The sequence below is a fragment of the Bufo bufo genome, chromosome 11 (assembly GCF_905171765.1).
Source record: "Bufo bufo chromosome 11, aBufBuf1.1, whole genome shotgun sequence".
NCBI lineage: Eukaryota > Metazoa > Chordata > Amphibia > Anura > Bufonidae > Bufo > Bufo bufo.
The window spans coordinates 91211795-91230689 of NC_053399.1; the positions used below are offsets into that span (position 1 = coordinate 91211795).

Sequence of the window (18895 nt, forward strand, 5' to 3'; positions counted from 1 at the left end):
GGCGTCTATGATGATCTAAGTTTGATTCTTCAGGGTTCTATGGTGAGCTAACTCAGTGGGGTTCTATAGTCATCTAACTTTGGCCAAGTAAGGTTCTAGGGTGATCTTAATTTGGTTCAGTAGCATCTAAGTTTAGTTCTGTTGGCATCTATAGTGAACTAAGTTTTCCTCAGTAGTGTTCTAATGTGATCTAAGCTCAGTTCAGTAGAGTTCTATAGTGATTTAAAGGGGTTGTCTCAATTCAGTAAATGGCATTCATTATGTCGAGGAAGTTACTATTGTATTGTGCATGTCCATATCACTTCCTTTTCTGTCTGGATTTATTTTTCGATCACATTGTACGCTGCTCGTTTCCATGGCTATGACCACCCTGCATTCCAGCAGTGGTGGCCATGCTTGCCCACTATAGGAAAAAGCACCAGCCTATGTGCGTTCCCCAGGTCCCGGCCACCAAATAGGCTGGTGCTTTTTCCTACAGTGTGCAAGCACAACCACCACCGATGGATTGCAGGGTGGTCATAGCCATGGAAATTGTGTGAAAAATTCACAAAATATCGCGAAAACTAATATTACCTATGTCGCTCATCACTAGACATTTATGATTAGACATTAATGACATATCCTTTCAATATACAGGGAATGCCTATGATAGGAATGTCACCTGAATGACCTCTTGAAAAACGGAGGGCTTACATGGCCTCAACCTGTCTTTAACTTTGACAAAAGACCAATACTGGCAAGGTCAGTTCCGTAGGCATATATGATGATCTAAGTTTGATATTTTTGATAGACTATCTGAACACTGGTGTAAGGAATTAGAGTTTTCCTGCTTACTGTTCTGAGGTTAACACCTTCATCAGACCCTTATATACATCACAGACAGGATGTTGTGCTATCGTCCATTGTTTCCATAGTTCCATCCACAGGAAGGTAGAAATGTATGAAACTTACAGACTGGACTTAAAACATTTTTTTCTATCTTAACCCCTAATGATCAAGCCAATTTTTTTCCTTCCTACATTCCAAGAGCTGCAACTTTTTAAAATTTAACTCACATATTCCGTTTTTATTATGCTTTTTTATACTGTCTAAATACTGTAAAAAAACAAAAACCTTGGAATTATTTTTTTGTGCATGGCTAGATTCTGACAGCCATAACTTTCTTTTTTTAGCTTTTTATCTACTTGTGTTTTTATTGGTACCATGTTGGGGTACATATGAATTTCTAATTACTTTTTACTCCAAGGTGACCCCAAATTTTTCCATTACGAAATTAATAATTCTTATTATATCTATTTATTTCATTGTTTATTTTTATATGTAAAATTGGAAAAGAGAATGATTTAAAAAAAAACATTTTTTCTTTTTTTTTTTACTGCAATTTTAGCCCATTTTAGGGACCTGAACATGCAAACTTCTGATCACTCGTACCATAGATTACAATAGAATTATAGCTATTGCAGTCTTCAGGATTTTTACTGGCTGTCTGTCAGGCAGTACCTCAGGCAGAGCTTTTCAGACAGCTTTCGATGACCCAGACTGTCATATAAACCAATCAGAGGCCCACAATTTTGCCCTGGTGGCTGAGATCAGAAGACAGAGATAGCTATTTACCATAGCATCTGAGAGGTTAAGTGACCAGAGTAGGAGTTATCTCTGATCTCGATCATTGTGGCCAGATGTATTATAGGAGCAGGGTCACCTTGTGAGCCTACTTTATACATGCTCCACCCACCCATGATGGATATATATGTCATAGAACACTAAAGAGGTAAAGTTTATAAAGTAAATGTGTGATATTTGAATTGAAATGCCCAATTGGAAGGGAATTACAGGGGCCCTTTCACTTGGACCCATCCATGCTTAGTTTTCTGAGAAGTCAGTGGGGGGGGGGGGGGGGTGATTTACTAAGCAAAATTATTTTTGAGCGCTTTAAATCTGTTTTATTATGTGCCTGGATTAAATTTACACCAACCTAGTCCTTTTTTTAATTATAACTTTTAAAACAAATTTCAGAAGCACAACTCAGCATGGGTGGGGTTTACAAAGTTTGCAGGTGGCAAAGAAAATGTCGCCCACTTTCTGCAAAATATAAAAAGATGCAGTATACAATACAATTGTATTCAATAATGTGTGAACCTTCTGCTCAAGAAGACAATGATACAGCCACCTGGTCCCTTTAAGAGAAGGTGCTGGGCAAGATAATGAAAGATGATCGGTGGCATGTTGTATATATAGACTTCTCCCTCTATGATTGCACCTTCCCACATGATAAATTCCTGGGACATCCCTGACTACAGAAAGGGTTGTCTTGTTGGGGGTCCATAAATACCGTGGGAAGTCCGATGTATCAGAAGCTGGACTGGAGCTTTGAGATATGTTAAGTGGATGAGGTTTTTATTAGAGAACACTCAACCAATTTTAAAATTCAGAAATTTGACTTAAATTTTTCAAAAAGAGCGAATTTCCCTAGCAATTGGGGCACTTCAAGTTGGGTAGAGTTTTTCCAGACCTGAATCAAATCAGTCAGCGAATTCAGCTGAATCAAAGCAGAACTGAATTTTAAAGGGTCACTGAATTTTGGTAAAATTTACTCTTGATATGTCATAGAAATAATCAGTCGGCACTCTGGAAGAGGGTGGTGCTCGTATCCTGGGTTGCAGGCCCATACATCCAAGTAGAATAAGTGGATCAGCACTCACTTTCGGATTCTAATAAATCTTCACTTTATTGCCATAAGCAGAATACAGGCAGATGTGACGCGTTTCGGGTAAACAACAGCCTTTTTCAAACAAGCATGTGACATTCTTGTTTGGAAAAGGCTGTTTAGTCGAAACGCATCACATCTGCCTGTATGGCAATAAGGTGAAGATTTATTAGCATCAAAAAGTGATATATATCATAGAGACATATGATAAGTTTTGATTGGTGGCGGTCAGACAACTGAGCTCTCCATTGATCTCTAGAATGAGGAGAAAGAAGCATGCACATAGCAGAGGAAGGACTCAAGATGGGCCCCTGCACATCTATTGAGCCCCTCTCTCCTTATTCCAGCAATGAGGGGGGGTCGCAGAGCTCAGACCTCTGCCAGTCAAAACTTTTGATATGTCCCTAATATGGCATAATTAAAATTTTACCAAAACTCAGAGACCCATTAAGAAATTTACTCATCTCTGGTCATTATCAATATAATCATTGAGACCTTCACCAAAGAAAAGAAGAGTGGTGCACAACCTGTGGCCTGGAGGTTACATGTGGCCTGCAATGATCTATGCAACTATTTAGGGCACCCTCATATTTGAAGATTCCACTCTGTTCAGCAAACTTCAGCAAAAAAGATGAGGCGATGAGGTGACTACACAACTGTGGGTCTCCCCTTTGTAGTTTATTGGAATTGTGAAACACTCACCGCTTCCTTAACTCCCAATAAACACCAGTTTAGATAGCTACATATAGGCATGTCCACCTTGAGTGTCAAAAAGTGGCAAGGAAGGCAAGCTTTCTTCAAATAAGTGAAAGTACCAGAAGTAGAACCCCTACCGTCAGACAGATAAAGGCATATACTGTCAATATGTCTCAGAAGATACAATCTTTACATTTTAATGTGGCCCTTCCTGGTTGTAAAGTTCACATAAAAGGTGTTCACCCATGGAATAGACCACAGTAAGATGAGTTTGGTTTAACCCTGAAAATGTTTATATATTTTGGAAAGAATAACACAAACTTGGGTGGATTATCTTGTACCTACCCAAATATGTTTTTGAGTCCTCTATGGCTTTGAAAAAAGCTAAAAAAAAAACATTCCAAAAAATCTAGTATTAAAATATCCATATATACATGTCAAAGAATTGAAATTTTGATTGAGATTTTGATTTGAGATTTAGCGAAATACACAACATGATGTTCTAAGGGTGGAAACCTACTGTAGCTAGACAAGCATGATATGCGTGATGTAGATCCTACTAGTTCCCACCAATATGGTGAAGCCTCTGGTCATGATACTTCTAGAAGGAGTTGACTAGGTATAAGTCATCCTAAGAAAGTGGTGAATAATGACATTTAGAACACAATGGGGTGTCTCATCATAGATCAATCGACCTTCAGAGTGGAAGTAGTAGTAAGCACAAGCAGCTGTCAATCGTTACCAAGGGTTTTCCGCGATTGAAGGTCCTTCTCTGTACTCCTGCAGTAGATGGGAGAAGGTAGGACAGCGGTTTCTCTAATACAACTTAGTTACCTCAAGTTCCATGATGATAGAGTCAGAAAAGAATGGCTGTGGCTAGAGATGAGCAGATCAATTCTAGAAACATAGAAATTCACATAACCCTAATTTTTTTAAGAAGTTGAATAGGAAGTCTGATTCAGACCCGAATTTTTATAAAATTGTTCATTTCTAGCTTTGCATGGCACCTCACTCGAGGACAGCACAATGATTTACACAGCCCCAACAAGGTTTTACTACAGAAGTGTTTTACTCAGATTGAGGCAGCGTACAGTTACAGTCTCTCAAAGAGGACACAAACTTGATGGTTACTATGGTACAGAGTTTGCAAGGTAACTATACAGGCCATTGCCAACAGTAACAAGACAGTCTATGACAGAAAGATTGTACTCACAGCAGGTGTAGAAGGCGACCTTGGCTGTAGGACATTTTCTTGATGCAGGCCACAGTGCAGCTCACAGTACACATTAGGAGGGCCACCATACACAGTCCTCAGTACACTAACTGTAGACAGTTGCACAGTCCCTAGTCACCAGTATCTAGCTGGGGTCTACTTAATTGCCATATACCAGTTGGTCTGTACTCCCACACTGAGCTCCCACCAATCAGCGATATCAGTCCAGAGCATGACAATGGAATAGACAGTGTCAATAACCATTATGTTGGATCTTGGGATCACTACTCCTCTGGGAAGGCCCAAATTCAACTATGGATCCATTTCACTGCTAAAAAAGTGATGGCATATTTCACCCCGGACCTTAGTCAACCTGTGTGCCCACCACTACATGGTGTTATCGCCTTAAAGGCACAGAACACTTCAATTCATATATAAGGTACGGTACAAGGCCTGCGATAAAGTGTACATCTATGATCATATTAAACTCCTATAATTGCACAACACACCAGCGGTAATGTTAATACAAAATCTTTATTGAACATATATGCATACGAACAACATAAATTAATAATACATGATTAAACCCAGTAGGGAAATACAGAAAAGTGTGGATGAAATCCCCCCAAACCCAGTACATATATCAATGTTTCATACTTGTATCAAGTTGCCACTGCCAATATAGTGTACCGGATACTGTATAAGACATAATGATCAATGTGCTCAAACACCGGTCATCACGATGAGTACAAAACCTCACCACAAGCTGCTGCAGCCGGACCTGGGTGGATGCAACAATACTGAACCTGGCAGGGGGCCGCCCCCCTGCCAGGTTCAGTATTGTTGCATTTGTTATGTACTGTACATGCTGATTATGCTGCCTCTTGGTGATACCAGGTGCATGCTGTTCTGTGAATAGTGGTATGCTCATCAGTCGTCTCACCCAGGTCCGGCTGCAGCAGCTTGTGGTGAGGTTTTGTACTCATCGTGATGACCGGTGTTTGAGCACATTGATCATTATGTCTTATACAGTATCCGGTACACTATATTGGCAGTGGCAACTTGATACAAGTATGATACATTGATAGACAGACCAAATGTTTGGACACACCTTCTCATTCAAAGAGTTTTCTTTATTTTCATGACTATGAAGGCATCAAAACTATGAATTAACACATGTGGAATTATATACATAACAAACAAGTGTGAAACAACTGAAAATATGTCATATTCTAGGTTCTTCAAAGTAGCCACCTTTTGCTTTGATTACTGCTTTGCACTCTTGGCATTCTCTTGATGAGCTTCAAGAGGTAGTCCCCTGAAATGGTCTTCCAACAGTCTTGAAGGAGTTCCCAGAGATGCTTAGCACTTGTTGGCCCTTTTGCCTTCACTCTGCGGTCCAGTTCACCCCAAACCATCTCGATTGGGTGCAGGTCCGGTGACTGTGGAGGCCAGGTCATCTGGCGCAGCACCCCATCACTCTCCTTCATGGGCAAATAGCCCTTACATTCAAAGTTTTCCCAATTTTTCGGCTGACTGACTGACCTTCATTTCTTAAAGCAATGATGGGCACTCGTTTTTCTTTACTTAGAATTTGTATTATGGCAAGAAAAAAGCAGCTAACAGTCTATTCAGTAGGACTATCAGCTGTGTATCCACCTGACTTCTCCTCAACGCAACTGATGTCCCAACCCCATTTATAAGGCAAGAAATCCCACTTATTAAACCTGACAGGGCACACCTGTGAAGTGAAAACCATTTCAGGGGACTACCTCTTGAAGCTCATCAAGAGAATGCCAAGAGTGTGCAAAGCAGTAATCAAAGCAAAAGGTGGCTACTTTGAAGAACCTAGAATATGACATTTTTTCAGTTGTTTCACACTTGTTTGTTATGTATATAATTCCACATGTGTTAATTCATAGTTTTAATGCCTTCAGTGTGAATCTACAATTTTCATAGTCATGAAAATAAAGAAAACTCTTTGAATGAGAAGGTGTGTCTGTACTGTAATGACCGACGTCACGCACAGGGAGGAAAACAAGGAAAGCCCTGCCCAAGGGAGAGGGAAAGGTGGTGACCCCTAACTCACCTTGCGGCTGGCACCTGACTGCCCTGACGTCCCTAGACGGGTTCCTCACCCATGCGGCGATCACGTGCCTAAACCCTGGCTTTCCCTAATATGAGCCCTGGATAGTGAACGGGCCGGTGGGATCGCTAGTCCGCACCACTATCACTAAGAGGAAAACACCAGGGAGAGGACAGACAAAACAGACAAACACAGACACCCAGGTGGGCGACCACAATAGACCACAAAGGTCCAACAGGGATCCGGAGGGTAGTGTTCTGGACCAACTACCAGAGAACGCAGCAACACAGCTCCAGAAGGTCAGAATAGATGTCCAGGCAGGAAGCTCTATCTCTGGCAACCAGAGAAGTGTGAGAGAGGAATATAAGGAGGTCTGGGAGTGCTGGACAAGGAACAGCTGAGGAGAAGGAGCTACGGATCCCTGAGTGAGCCAAAAGGGTTTGCAAATCAAACCCAGAAAGCTACCATAAGGAAAACAGCCCTATCTTAAATAGAGCGTGCAGCCAACCGCTGCGACTTCCTGACCCCGGGTATAACGGAGTCAGGCGTGGTTCTTGATACCCTCGTGACAGTACCCCCCTCTCTACGAGGGGCCTCCGGACACTCAGGACCAGGTCTCTAAGGATGAGAGGCATGGAAAACCCGAACTAACCTGTCGGCGTTTACCTCAGACGCAGGAACCCACATTCTTTCCTTGGGACCGTAACCTCTCCAATGCACCAGATATTGAAGAGAGCGGCGGACCCGACGAGAATTAACAATTTTGGATATCTGAAATTCTAGATTACCATCCACGACAACAGGAGGGGGTGGCAGCGGTGATGGTTCTAGAGGTGGAACATATTTTTTGAGTAACGACTTATGAAAAACATTATGAATTTTAAAAGTCTGAGGTAACTCCAGGCGAAAATCCACGGGGTTGATGATGGCTACAATTTTGTAAGGGCCAATAAACCTAGGACCCAGTTTCCAAGAGGGAACCTTCAATTTAATATTCCTAGTAGACAACCACACAGTCATTCACTCCTAGGTCCGGACCTGGCGACCGTCTCTTATCAGCCATGCATTTGTATTTACCTCCCATATTTTTCAAGTTAGCTTGCACCTTCTGCCATACCGATGAAAGAGATGACGAAAACCGTTCCTCTTCGGGAACCCCAGAAGACCCCCCCTCTTTGAAAGTACAGAATTGGGGATGAAAACCATATGCACCAAGAAATGGTGACTTGCCAGTGGATTCCTGACGACGATTATTTATGGCAAACTCAGCTAACGGTAAATATGATGACCACAACTCTTGGTTTTCAGACACAAAACATCTTAGATATGTCTCAAGGTTTTGGTTGGTACGCTCAGTCTATCCATTCGACTGAGGATGGAAAGCTGAGGAAAAAGGACAAGTGTACCCTCAAACGGGAACAAAGAGCTTTCCAAAATTTAGAAATAAACTGGGTACCCCGATCCGAAACAACATCGGAGGGGACCCCGTGAAGCTTCACGATTTCACTGACGAATACCTGAGCAAGAGTCTTAGCATTAGGTAGTGCGGGTAACGCAATAAAGTGTACCATTTTGCTAAACCTGTCCACTACTACCAGAATAACTGTTTTACCCGCAGACAAAGGTAAGTCAGTGATAAAATCCATTGACAGATGTGTCCACGGTCTATTGGGAATGACGAGTGGTAATAGAGACCCTGCAGGACGTGTATGTGAAACTTTTGCGCGCGCACAGGTAGAACAGGAAGACACAAAATCCAACACATCCTGACGCAACCTTGGCCACCAAAAATGACGAGACAATAGCTCCAAGGTTGCTTTACTACCCGGGTGCCCAGCAAGTGCCGAATTATGATGTTCCTTTAATAATTCGAAACGTAAGTTCAACGGTACAAACAATTTCTCTGAGGGGCAAGAGACCGGGGCGTCCCCCTGGGCCTCTAACACCTTCCCCTCCAGAACAGAGTGTACCGCAGAAACAACCACTCCTCTTTGAAGAATGGGCACCGGATCACTCACATTACCCCCTCCAGGAAAACATCGAGATAGTGCATCAGCCTTGGTGTTCTTTGCCCCAGGACGATAAGTAATCACAAAGTTAAACCTGGTAAAAAAATAGCGACCACCTAGCCTGTCTAGGGGTGAGACGCTTAGCTGATTCGAGGTACAGAAGATTTTTGTGGTCCGTAATCACAGTGACGGGGTGGACTGCACCCTCTAAGAAGTGACGCCACTCCTCAAACGCAAGTTTAATAGCTAATAGTTCCCTATTGCCAATATCGTAGTTCTTTTCTGCTGCAGATAGTTTTTTAGAAAAGAAAGCACAAGGACGCCATTTGCCAGGAGACGGACCCTGAGACAGCACAGCCCCCACTCCCACCTCTGACGCATCGACTTCAACAATAAAAGGCTGAGAGACATCAGGTTGGACTAGTACAGGTGCTGAGGTAAACCTCTCTTTCAGAGAGGAAAAAGCAACTTTAGCGGCGTCAGACCATTTAGAAAAATCAGTCCCCTCCCTAGTCATGTCAGTAAGCGGTTTTACAATAAGTGAATAATTTTTAATGAATTTCCTATAGAAATTCGCGAAGCCCAAGAACCGTTGTAGTGCTTTGAGGTTCTCAGGAAGATCCCAATCTAAAATTGCCTGGACCTTCCTAGGATCCATACGGAAACCTGAAGCAGATAAAAAATAACCCAGGAATTGTATCTCCTGAACGGCGAAGACAAATTTTTCAATTTTAGCATATAATTCATTCGTCCGTAGGACCTGCAGTACTTGTCTGACATGCCCCTCATGTGTTTTCAGATCAGACGAATAAATTAAGATATCATCTAGGTATATGACTACAAACCTGCCCATTAGATGACTAAAAATGTCATTAACGAAATGTTGAAAGACGGCAGGAGCATTGGTCAGACCGAAAGGCATAACTAGATTTTCATAATGCCCCTCGGGGGTGTTAAACGCTGTCTTCCACTCATCCCCCTCCTTAATATGAATCAGATTGTAGGCCCCCCTAAGATCAAGTTTGGAGAACCACCTAGCACCCGCAATCTGATTAAACAGGTCAGGAATGAGAGGAAGAGGGTATGGGTCTCGGATGGTTATCCGATTTAATTCGCAAAAATCTAAGCAAGGACGCAGGCCCCCATCTTTCTTTTTAACGAAGAAAAATCCTGCAGCCACGGGTGAAGAAGAGGGTCTGATGTGTCCCTTAGCCAAGCTCTCGGAGATATAATCTTTCATGGCTTGTCTCTCTGGACCCGAAAGATTATATAACCTGGTCTTGGGTAATTTTGCGCCGGGAATAAGGTTAACCGGGCAATCATAAGGACGATGAGGTGGTAACTTCTGACAACCCTTTTCAGAAAAAACATCCTCAAAGTCCGAAATAAATGTAGGTAGGGTAGTTATGGAGGCGACTAAGCAATTGCTATTTAAGCAATTTTCTCTGCACTGCTCACTCCACTCCAATATCTCCCTGGCCTGCCAATCCACTACTGGATTGTGCGCTACCAACCAGGGAAGACCCAGCACTACCGGAGTGGGAAGTCCCTCCAGAACATAACCTGAAAGCATCTCGTTATGGTGGTCCCCTACCCGAAGGTGTAAATTATGAACAATGTGGGAGAGGTTTCTCTGAGACAGGGGAGCAGAATCAATAGTGAATATGGGAATGGGTCTCTGTAAAGTACAGAGAGACAAACCCAAAGTGCGGGCAAAATGGGCATCTATCAAATTTACCCCTGCTCCACTGTCTAGAAAAAAAGAAATAGTCTCCGTCTTATCACCAAAAATAATAACCGCTGGTAACACAAATTGCGATGTACGTATGGAGGAAACGTATATCCCCTGGCTGACATCCTCCACACAGCCTGGGGTTAGTAGTTTTTCCGACAGTCTTTTGTTTCTGAGGAAAGAAGGACAGACATTAATGAAATGACCCCTCTCCCCACAAAAAAAACAAACCCCACGCCTACGGCGAGCCTCAGGAGGACGGACCTGACGAGTAGTTCCTCCTAGCTGCATAGGCTCGTCTAAGTCCGGTTTTTTCAACCTGTCCCTAAGGCGTCTCTCTATACGGATAGAAAGGGACATAACCGCATCAAGGGAAAAGGGGGTCTCATATAATGCAAGCGCATCCTTAACCCTTTCGGATAACCCAGAGCAGAACTGACTCCTGAGAGCCGGGTCGTTCCATTGGGTATCCGTAGCCCACCTACGGAATTCAGAGCAATACTCCTCTACCGGCCGCTCTCCTTGAAGGAGTGTCCGTAATCTTGATTCAGCCAGTGCGACTCGGTCAGGGTCGTCATATATGAGACCCAAGGCCCCGAAAAACTCATTCACTGACCGAAGAGCCTGGGAATCAGTAGGTAAAGAGAACGCCCAGGACTGCGGGTCCCCCTGCAGCAGGGAAATAACAACCCCCACCCGCTGATCTTCATTACCAGAGGAGTAAGGGCGCAGTTTAAAATATAACTTACAGGCCTCACGGAATGTCAAAAACTTGTCCCTTCCCCCAGAAAATCTGTCAGGGAGAGGGACCTTGGGTTCCGCAACAACCTGGTTACCAGTAGCAACCGCTGGGCTTGCGGTCAGTTGCAATCGCTGCTGTTGCTGGAGGACCGACGCCTTCAATCCTACCACCTCCAAAGACAGGCCATGAAATTTTTGGACAGAGCAGCAATCTGATCCATACTGGATTCTAAGTAGGTAAAAATTTTTTTTTTTTTTTACCTACACAAAATAAGGGCCAGAGATAATGTAATGACTGACGTCACGCACAGGGAGGAAAACAGGGAAAGCCCTGCCCAAGGGAGAGGGAAAGGTGGTGACCCCTAACTCACCTTGCGGCTGGCACCTGACTGCCCTGACGTCCCTAGACGGGTTCCTCACCCGTGCGGCGATCACGTGCCTAAACCCCGGCTTTCCCTAATATGAGCCCTGGATAGTGAACGGGCCGGTGGGATCGCTAGTCCGCACCACTATCACTAAGAGGGAAACACCAGGGAGAGGGCAGACAAAACAGACAAACACAGACACCCAGGTGGGCGACCACAATAGACCACAAAGGTCCAACAGGGATCCGGAGGGTAGCGTTCTGGACCAACTACCAGAGAACGCAGCAACACAGCTCCAGAAGGTCAGAATAGATGTCCAGGCAGGAAGCTCTATCTCTGGCAACCAGAGAAGTGTGAGAGCGGAATATAAGGAGGTCTGGGAGTGCTGGACAAGGAACAGCTGAGGAGAAGGAGCTACGGATCCCTGAGTGAGCCAAAAGGGTTTGCAAAGCAAACCCAGAAAGCTACCATAAGGAAAACAGCCCTATCTTAAATAGAGCGTGCAGCCAACCGCTGTGACTTCCTGACCCCGGGTATAACGGAGTCAGGCGTGGTTCTCGATACCCTCGTGACATGTACTGTATGTACTGGGTTTGGGGGGATTTCATCCACACTTTTCAATTTGTGCAGAAATCCATATCATTCCAAAGGGTTCACATACTTTTTCTTGCAACTGTAATTGTTTGATTGGCAGGGGTCCAACAGCCCACACCCAAGCCAATCAGCCATTCTTTAGTAGCTCAGGCGTCAGAACTTCACAGCTCTGCCCATTATGTAGTGGACAGAGTTGAGTACTGCAGTTCTGCTACCTCTGAAGTGAATGGTAACCAGTTCTCTCCACTAGAGTATTGACCGATCTGTGTATTCTTGGTGTTGACTTTCGATGCCGGAGCTACTCTAAAGCATCTGATAGGTGGGAGTGCAGAGTTTGGACCTCTACCGATCAAATGGTGATGGCCTAAAATCCTGGACAACCTCCTTAAAGTTATTCTTCATTTTATGGGCAGCCATGAGCAAAGCACTAGTGTTGTGGGAACACATCGAGGTTGTTTGGTTATTAACATAGCTGCCACATTTTGGACTAACTGAAGGTGGCACATTGCCTTTGTCTTGGAGGGCTACGTTAGTCGAGCTATAAAGTTTATGAAGATATAAGCCGTGTACTGGGGTGGGCTATCCAGGATACAGCGAAGTCACGAACGAGCAAAGCAACTCCAACACCAGAACATTTGTCTAATGTGCAGATAATCTTTCAGACCTTCTAAGACCTGTCACAGGAGTGACAGACGTGTCCCACTGTGGAGAGATCCTCTGTTGGAGTAAGGCTTTTAATTTTTGCAATGCTTTTCATGTGAAAGTATGAAGATTTATTAACAGTCCGTTCTTTTCCTTCAGATGTTCCAGATGTTCCTTCACCCCAGTTCTTCTGGTCATTTCATAGTTCCGCTTATTTGGTCACCTGTGAATAACAGTAAATTGCAATAATGCCAAAATTTCTGGAACACCTTTAGTGTAATTGATATGTACCATCAAGTAATTTGCTTTTGTTCACTTTAGGTATGTTATATGAGATTAAAGGACACATGGCTAACTTGTTATGAAGATTATAAATATTATAGGATGTGGGGAAAAAACTGTATGTCCTTGAGTTTGCAAATATAAAGTTATACATTGCCCAAATAGAGCCACACAACTATAATAATACTGCCACATCATACTCATACCTGTCATACAGAGTCCTAATGATTGTGCCACAGTGGGCAACTTTACTGTGCTACATGGAGTGTAATGTAGGTCTACCATATACTGTAGCTGATATATTTAAAGAGAACCTGTCAAGAGATAGAAAATCTATGAAATCCTAACAGACTCCCTGGTTACAAGTAGCTATTTCGGTACCATCTATTGGTTTGACATTTATAAGGTTCCGTGTAACTACTACCCCATTGTCTTTCCCCTAATGTTGTCTTACCTGTTTCTTGAACAAGAGTTAAGTCATTTTCATCATTCTTCTCATGTTCCTCCAGCTACCTGGTTACAAATAGCTATTTGCAACCCTAAAAAGCAGTGCACTTCCAGAAAAAAACATAGCTAGAAATGAGCTGGGAATGGAGAGAAGAGAAGCTTGATTTGACAGTTCTCCTCATGGGCGTAGCTATAGGGTGTGCAGAGGTAGCAGTCGCTACCGGGCCCAGGAGCCTGAGGGGGCCCAAAGACCATTGTGCCACATAAGAAGACACACAACGCACTGAGAGAAGGGGGGCCGAAGCTGAACTCCTGCACCAGGGCCCATGAGCCGTTAGCTACGCCCCTGCACCTCCTATTTGCACACAGAAAGCCTTGTCAATCAAGCTTAGCCAGCCCAGGAGAGGCCATTGGGGGAGACACCCAGATGACCCTTCTCCCAGTTTCCAGCTCATTTCTAAACAATGTTTTCACTGCAGCATTTCAGAGTAAAACACAAGATTGTAGCAAAGGGGCCTGTCAAGATTTTTTGCTCCCTGTTTCGAGAAGTATGAATCTCCAAGACATTTCCTATGTTTTTATAATGTCCACCATTTTTTAAAAACCATTCCTCACAAGGAAGGCGTGCACAGCTGTTTGTAACCAGGGAGCCTGTTGATATTTCATGCTGCCTATGGTTCGGGCAGTATGAATCTCCTGAAGATTTTCTATGTTTTTATCATCTCCACAGCTGTTTATGTAGTACCCCATAGCGGGCACTACCATTACTACACCCTGCTACTGTCTCTAAGGTCTAACAATGAAATCTGTGTATTTATTCCAGGTCCTTAAGGTCCAGTGCATTAATAGTATTACTATGAAACTGTTAAGTAAAGTGCCTGGTTCACCAGCAGGTGGCAGTGTATCTGGTATAGAGAGAGAGACAAATCTTTAGATAGAATGGAACGTACTATTCCATTCTTCCCCTTTTGGGCAGAAGTGTGCTAGTCCTGCTTCCTACCAAGGGAGGGTTGCAGGAAGCTATAGTCAGTTTAGATTCCATAGTGAAGCTGGAAAGACACAAGAGATGGCACAGTGAGGGGAATGGCCCCCGCTCCTGCATCAGGAATGTCCCCAGGGGAAGCAGCTCATAGAGCACACTGACTGCTTACAGTTTACAGACAGAGTATCACCAGGGGGTCAAACGCCAAAGGCAACCCACTCAAAGGTACCAGAACTGTCAGAAAGTCCAGCTACCAGACCGAAGCCAAAGTCTAGCACAGCAGAGAAAGAGAAAGCAAGGTATCCAAGTTTGCCTGCCTGCCAATTTACCCTACAACCTGCTGGAACCAAGAGAAAGACCAAATACTGTCTGGATGCAAGTTTATTTAAGTAAAGCTGTTGAACTTTCACCAAGTCTGGACTCTTACTCCACCAACTATAACTTCCCTTTTATTGCTTTGGAGCCTAACTCTGGGGAGCGACACTATCCAGGAAGGGGCCACTGTGACACACACATAACTAATAAGGCCGCATCACCACTAAGCATTCCTAAAACCTGTGACAAGATCGGCCTGGGGGGGGGGGGGGGTTGCATTTGTAACCAGATAACATGTTGATATTTCGTTCTACCTGTGGTTCAATAAGTATGAATTTCTTATGTTTTTATCATGTCCACCATTTTGAAAACCTGTTCCTCTCAAAGATGGTATGCACAGCTATTTGTAACCAGGGAGTCTGTTGACATGTCATGATACCTGTAGTTTGGGAAGTATGACTCTCCAAGAGATTTCTTCTGTTTTTATCATGTCCATCATTTTGAAGATCTTTCCCTCACAACTAAGGTATGCACAGCTGTTTGTAACCAGGGAGCCTGTCAATATTTCATGCTGCCTGTGGCTTGGGCAGTATGAATCTCCTGACAGGTTCCCTTTAAAGAATCACAAGGTTGTTGAAAACCCAGCCCTTTAAGGGAAAATAGCTATAATTATTATAGAAGCAGTGGTCCAGGTCTCACACCACTGGGGTAACTGATGGGACATGTCTTTAGAAAATGGTTTGCTTCTGGACGACAAACCCATTATGAATTGGTTTAAAATTTATTACAACCATGATGGCCAGAAAAATTTTGGAAAGTTTTGTTTTAGCTTCCAAATTGGCTGACGTTCTTCCTTATGTATAACATTACATGTCTTATTTATTGTCCATGGACCTTCAACTACTTCAGAAATATGTTTCAAATATATTCTATGCCAACTACTGGTTTGATCTTTACATGGGTCCATGATGCTATTGTCCCATCGTTTTTCTCATAATGTTGTCATACCTGTTTCTTAACAAGAGTTAAATCATCTTCATTCTCATAGTCATCATTCTTCTTATGTTCCTCCACCTTGTCTTGTTCATCCAGGTCACCTGCAAATAAGAGTGTGTTGCTAAAATCTATGGTTGCCCATATTTTACAGAAAATTCTTGGGGCACTTATGTGTATTACTTGGACTCTAAACCTTCACTTTGTTCATATACTACAAATTAAATATCATGCCTGAATAAAGAAGGACACATCTTTCTGTTAAGTCAAAGAGCCATCGAGTTTCAGCCACAACATATAATTTAAGATCTAGTGTTGGGCTACTATTCTGCAGCACCAGATTCTTTTGAAGAACCACATGACTTTCAGCAACCAAAAGATTCTACAACTATGACTTTACAAAAGTTCTGTAACTCTTCACCAGGTCCCTCAGGACTTTAACTTTTATACATGCATATACATTATATATTATGCTGTAATGTGCACATAAATAGCACCGCTATACCAGACTGCTCAACAAATAAATACTCCCCACTGGGCATCAATGCAAAAATAGGAGCATCAACTAATTATAATACTGGTGTCTCTGGGGCAGAGGGACTGTTGAGGGCCTCATGCACTGGGGCACAGTGCGACTTCTCTGCACCACTTTCATCTACACCTAAAACTAGACTAGATCCCAAAATGATATTGATAAGGACTTGGAGCCTGCTACAGGGTTGAGGTCTGATTTTAATATAAGAAATCGGAATATTTTTAGGAGGTTAAAAATTAATTTAAAATAGGATATTCTTACAGTGGCTCACCTTCCTAGACTTTTGGATTAAGGTGCAGTGTCCTTGGCGCACCCAAAGCCAAAATAATATAAAAAATATATAATTAGTCAGTTTGATGGCAGGCATTCTATCATCTGGTATGGCTTCAGCAATAGTCTGTATTCTAGTCGTTGTACATTATAACATTTCAATATTCTGTGCACAATATTAAATCAGTATAAAAAATACTAATACAAGGAGATAAAACCAAAATAAAATAATGTAAAAATCCACTCGTTCTCCTATTCATCTAAACTGATCCGTATATTAATCATGATGTTTGTTATATCACTCCATTGTTCAACCATAAACCATGTGACAATAGATGAATACATAGAAAGTTCAAGAATTCAAGAAAGTCAAGAATTACGGTAAATTACCCAAAAAATTCATGAAAAAATAATAAATGAATTAGTCCTCCTTTGAAATTGATTTCTTTTAAAGGGCTTCTGTCACCCCACTAAAGTCATTTTACCGAAATAGAAGACGTCATCGGCACACGCAGAATGAACACAGGCGCGCGATTTTTGAAATGCCGACAGGGCCGGCCGGAGGAGGAGATCACGGCTGGCCCTGTCAATCAACACGACGAGGGGGCGGTTTTCTGCAGCTGCTACCAGCAAGTAGCCGCCCTACTTGCTGGTAGAGACCGAATTTACATATTATAAAAGTTCGTTTTTAGAAGAAACTGCTGGATCAAAGTAAGTAACACCATTATATTTTCATATATCGCAGGATAAGTAATTTAACTACCCCAAAAAAAAAAAAAAGACTTTAGTGGGGTGACAGAAGCCCTTTAAGAATCACTGTATATAATCCATAATGTTCAATTCAAAATGTAAAAATATGAAAATGAATAAAAAATTATCCTAAATTGATATCTTCTTGTGAACACTTTGTATATGTTTTTATATTTTTATGTTTATATTTTATATTTTGGTTTCTTCAATAGTTGACCGATAGTTCATATATTCTTATTTAAGCTGTATATATCCGTCTCTTTAATGATAATAATTCATATGTAGATCATGTGACTCCAATTAATAGCGATTCATATATAAATCATGTGACTTTGATTAGCAGGATACTTTATAGTAGTTATTATAGTAGTCTCTTCAATCAATAGTAATACTTCATATATAGATCATGTGACTCTGATTAATAGGATACTTTATAGTAGTTGTTACATTACCGCCCCATGGACAATCTATTGTTGAAGGTCCAAACTGTGTTTGTCTCTGTCTGCTCTTCCTCCTGCGTTTGCCTCGTTGTTAGTCGAGGCACAAGCTTCTCGTCTGGCCCTGTTCAAGCTCTTTCGGCGTCCCACGTGGTCTTTAGCTTTCCGCTTACCCACCTAGACTTTGTATTCAATACGCGGTCTATTGCGCTTTCTGATGTAAATTGGAGACTTTAGTATATCTTTTCAGCAGAGATAATAATCACTGGGGTTATTTACAGTCAGGTCCATAAATATTGGGACATCAACACAATTCTAACATTTTTGGCTCTATACACCACCACAATGGATTTGAAATGTAACTAACAAGATGTGCTTTACCTGCAGACTGTCAGCTTTAATTTGAGGGTATTTACATCCAAATCAGGTGAACGGTGCAGGAATTACAACAGTTTGCATCTGTGCCTCCTACTTGTTAAGGGACCAAAAGTAATGGGACAGAATAATAATCATAAATCAAACTTTCACTTTTTAATACTTGGTTCCAAATCCTTTGCAGTCAATTACAGCCTGAAGTCTGGAACGCATAGACATCACCAGACGCTGGGTTTCATCCCTGGTGATGCTTTGCCAGTCCTCTACTGCAACTGTCTTCAGTTCCTGCTTGTCCTTGGGCCATTTTCCCTTCAGTTTTGTCTTCAGCAAGTGAAATGCATGCTCAATCGGATTCAGGTCCGGTGATTGACTTGGCCATCGAATAAAATTCCACTTCTTTCCCTTTAAAAAACTGTTAGGTTGCTTTTGCAGTATGCTTTGGGTCATTGTCCATCTGCACTGTGAAGCGTCGTCCAATGAGTTCTGAAGCATTTGGCTGAATATGAGTAGATAATATTGCCCGAAACACTTCAGAATTCATCCTGCTGCTTTTGTCAGCAGTCACATCATCAATAAATACAAGTGAACCAGTTCCATTGGCAGCCATACATGCCCACGCCATGACACTACCACCACATTGCTTTACTAATGAGGTGGAATGCTTAGGATCATGAGCAGTTCCTTTCCTTCTCCATACTCTTCTCTTCCCATCACTCTGGTACAA

The 18895-nt window shown here is 42.5% G+C and overlaps 1 protein-coding gene across 2 annotated transcripts in view; it reads right to left on the reverse strand.

Moving 5' to 3' along the window:
- Positions 1-12954: 12954 nt before the first annotated feature.
- Positions 12955-18895, reverse strand: part of LOC120982225 — a 60711-nt gene continuing 54770 nt past the window's right edge. For both annotated transcript variants that reach the window (XM_040412234.1, XM_040412235.1), the window contains 2 exons: positions 15820-15908; positions 12955-13008 (listed from right to left, as the gene is read on the reverse strand). In XM_040412234.1, coding sequence (XP_040268168.1) covers positions 12997-13008; positions 15820-15908 — 101 coding nt within the window. In that variant the 3' untranslated portion in view covers positions 12955-12996. The remainder of the gene's footprint in view (positions 13009-15819; positions 15909-18895) is intronic.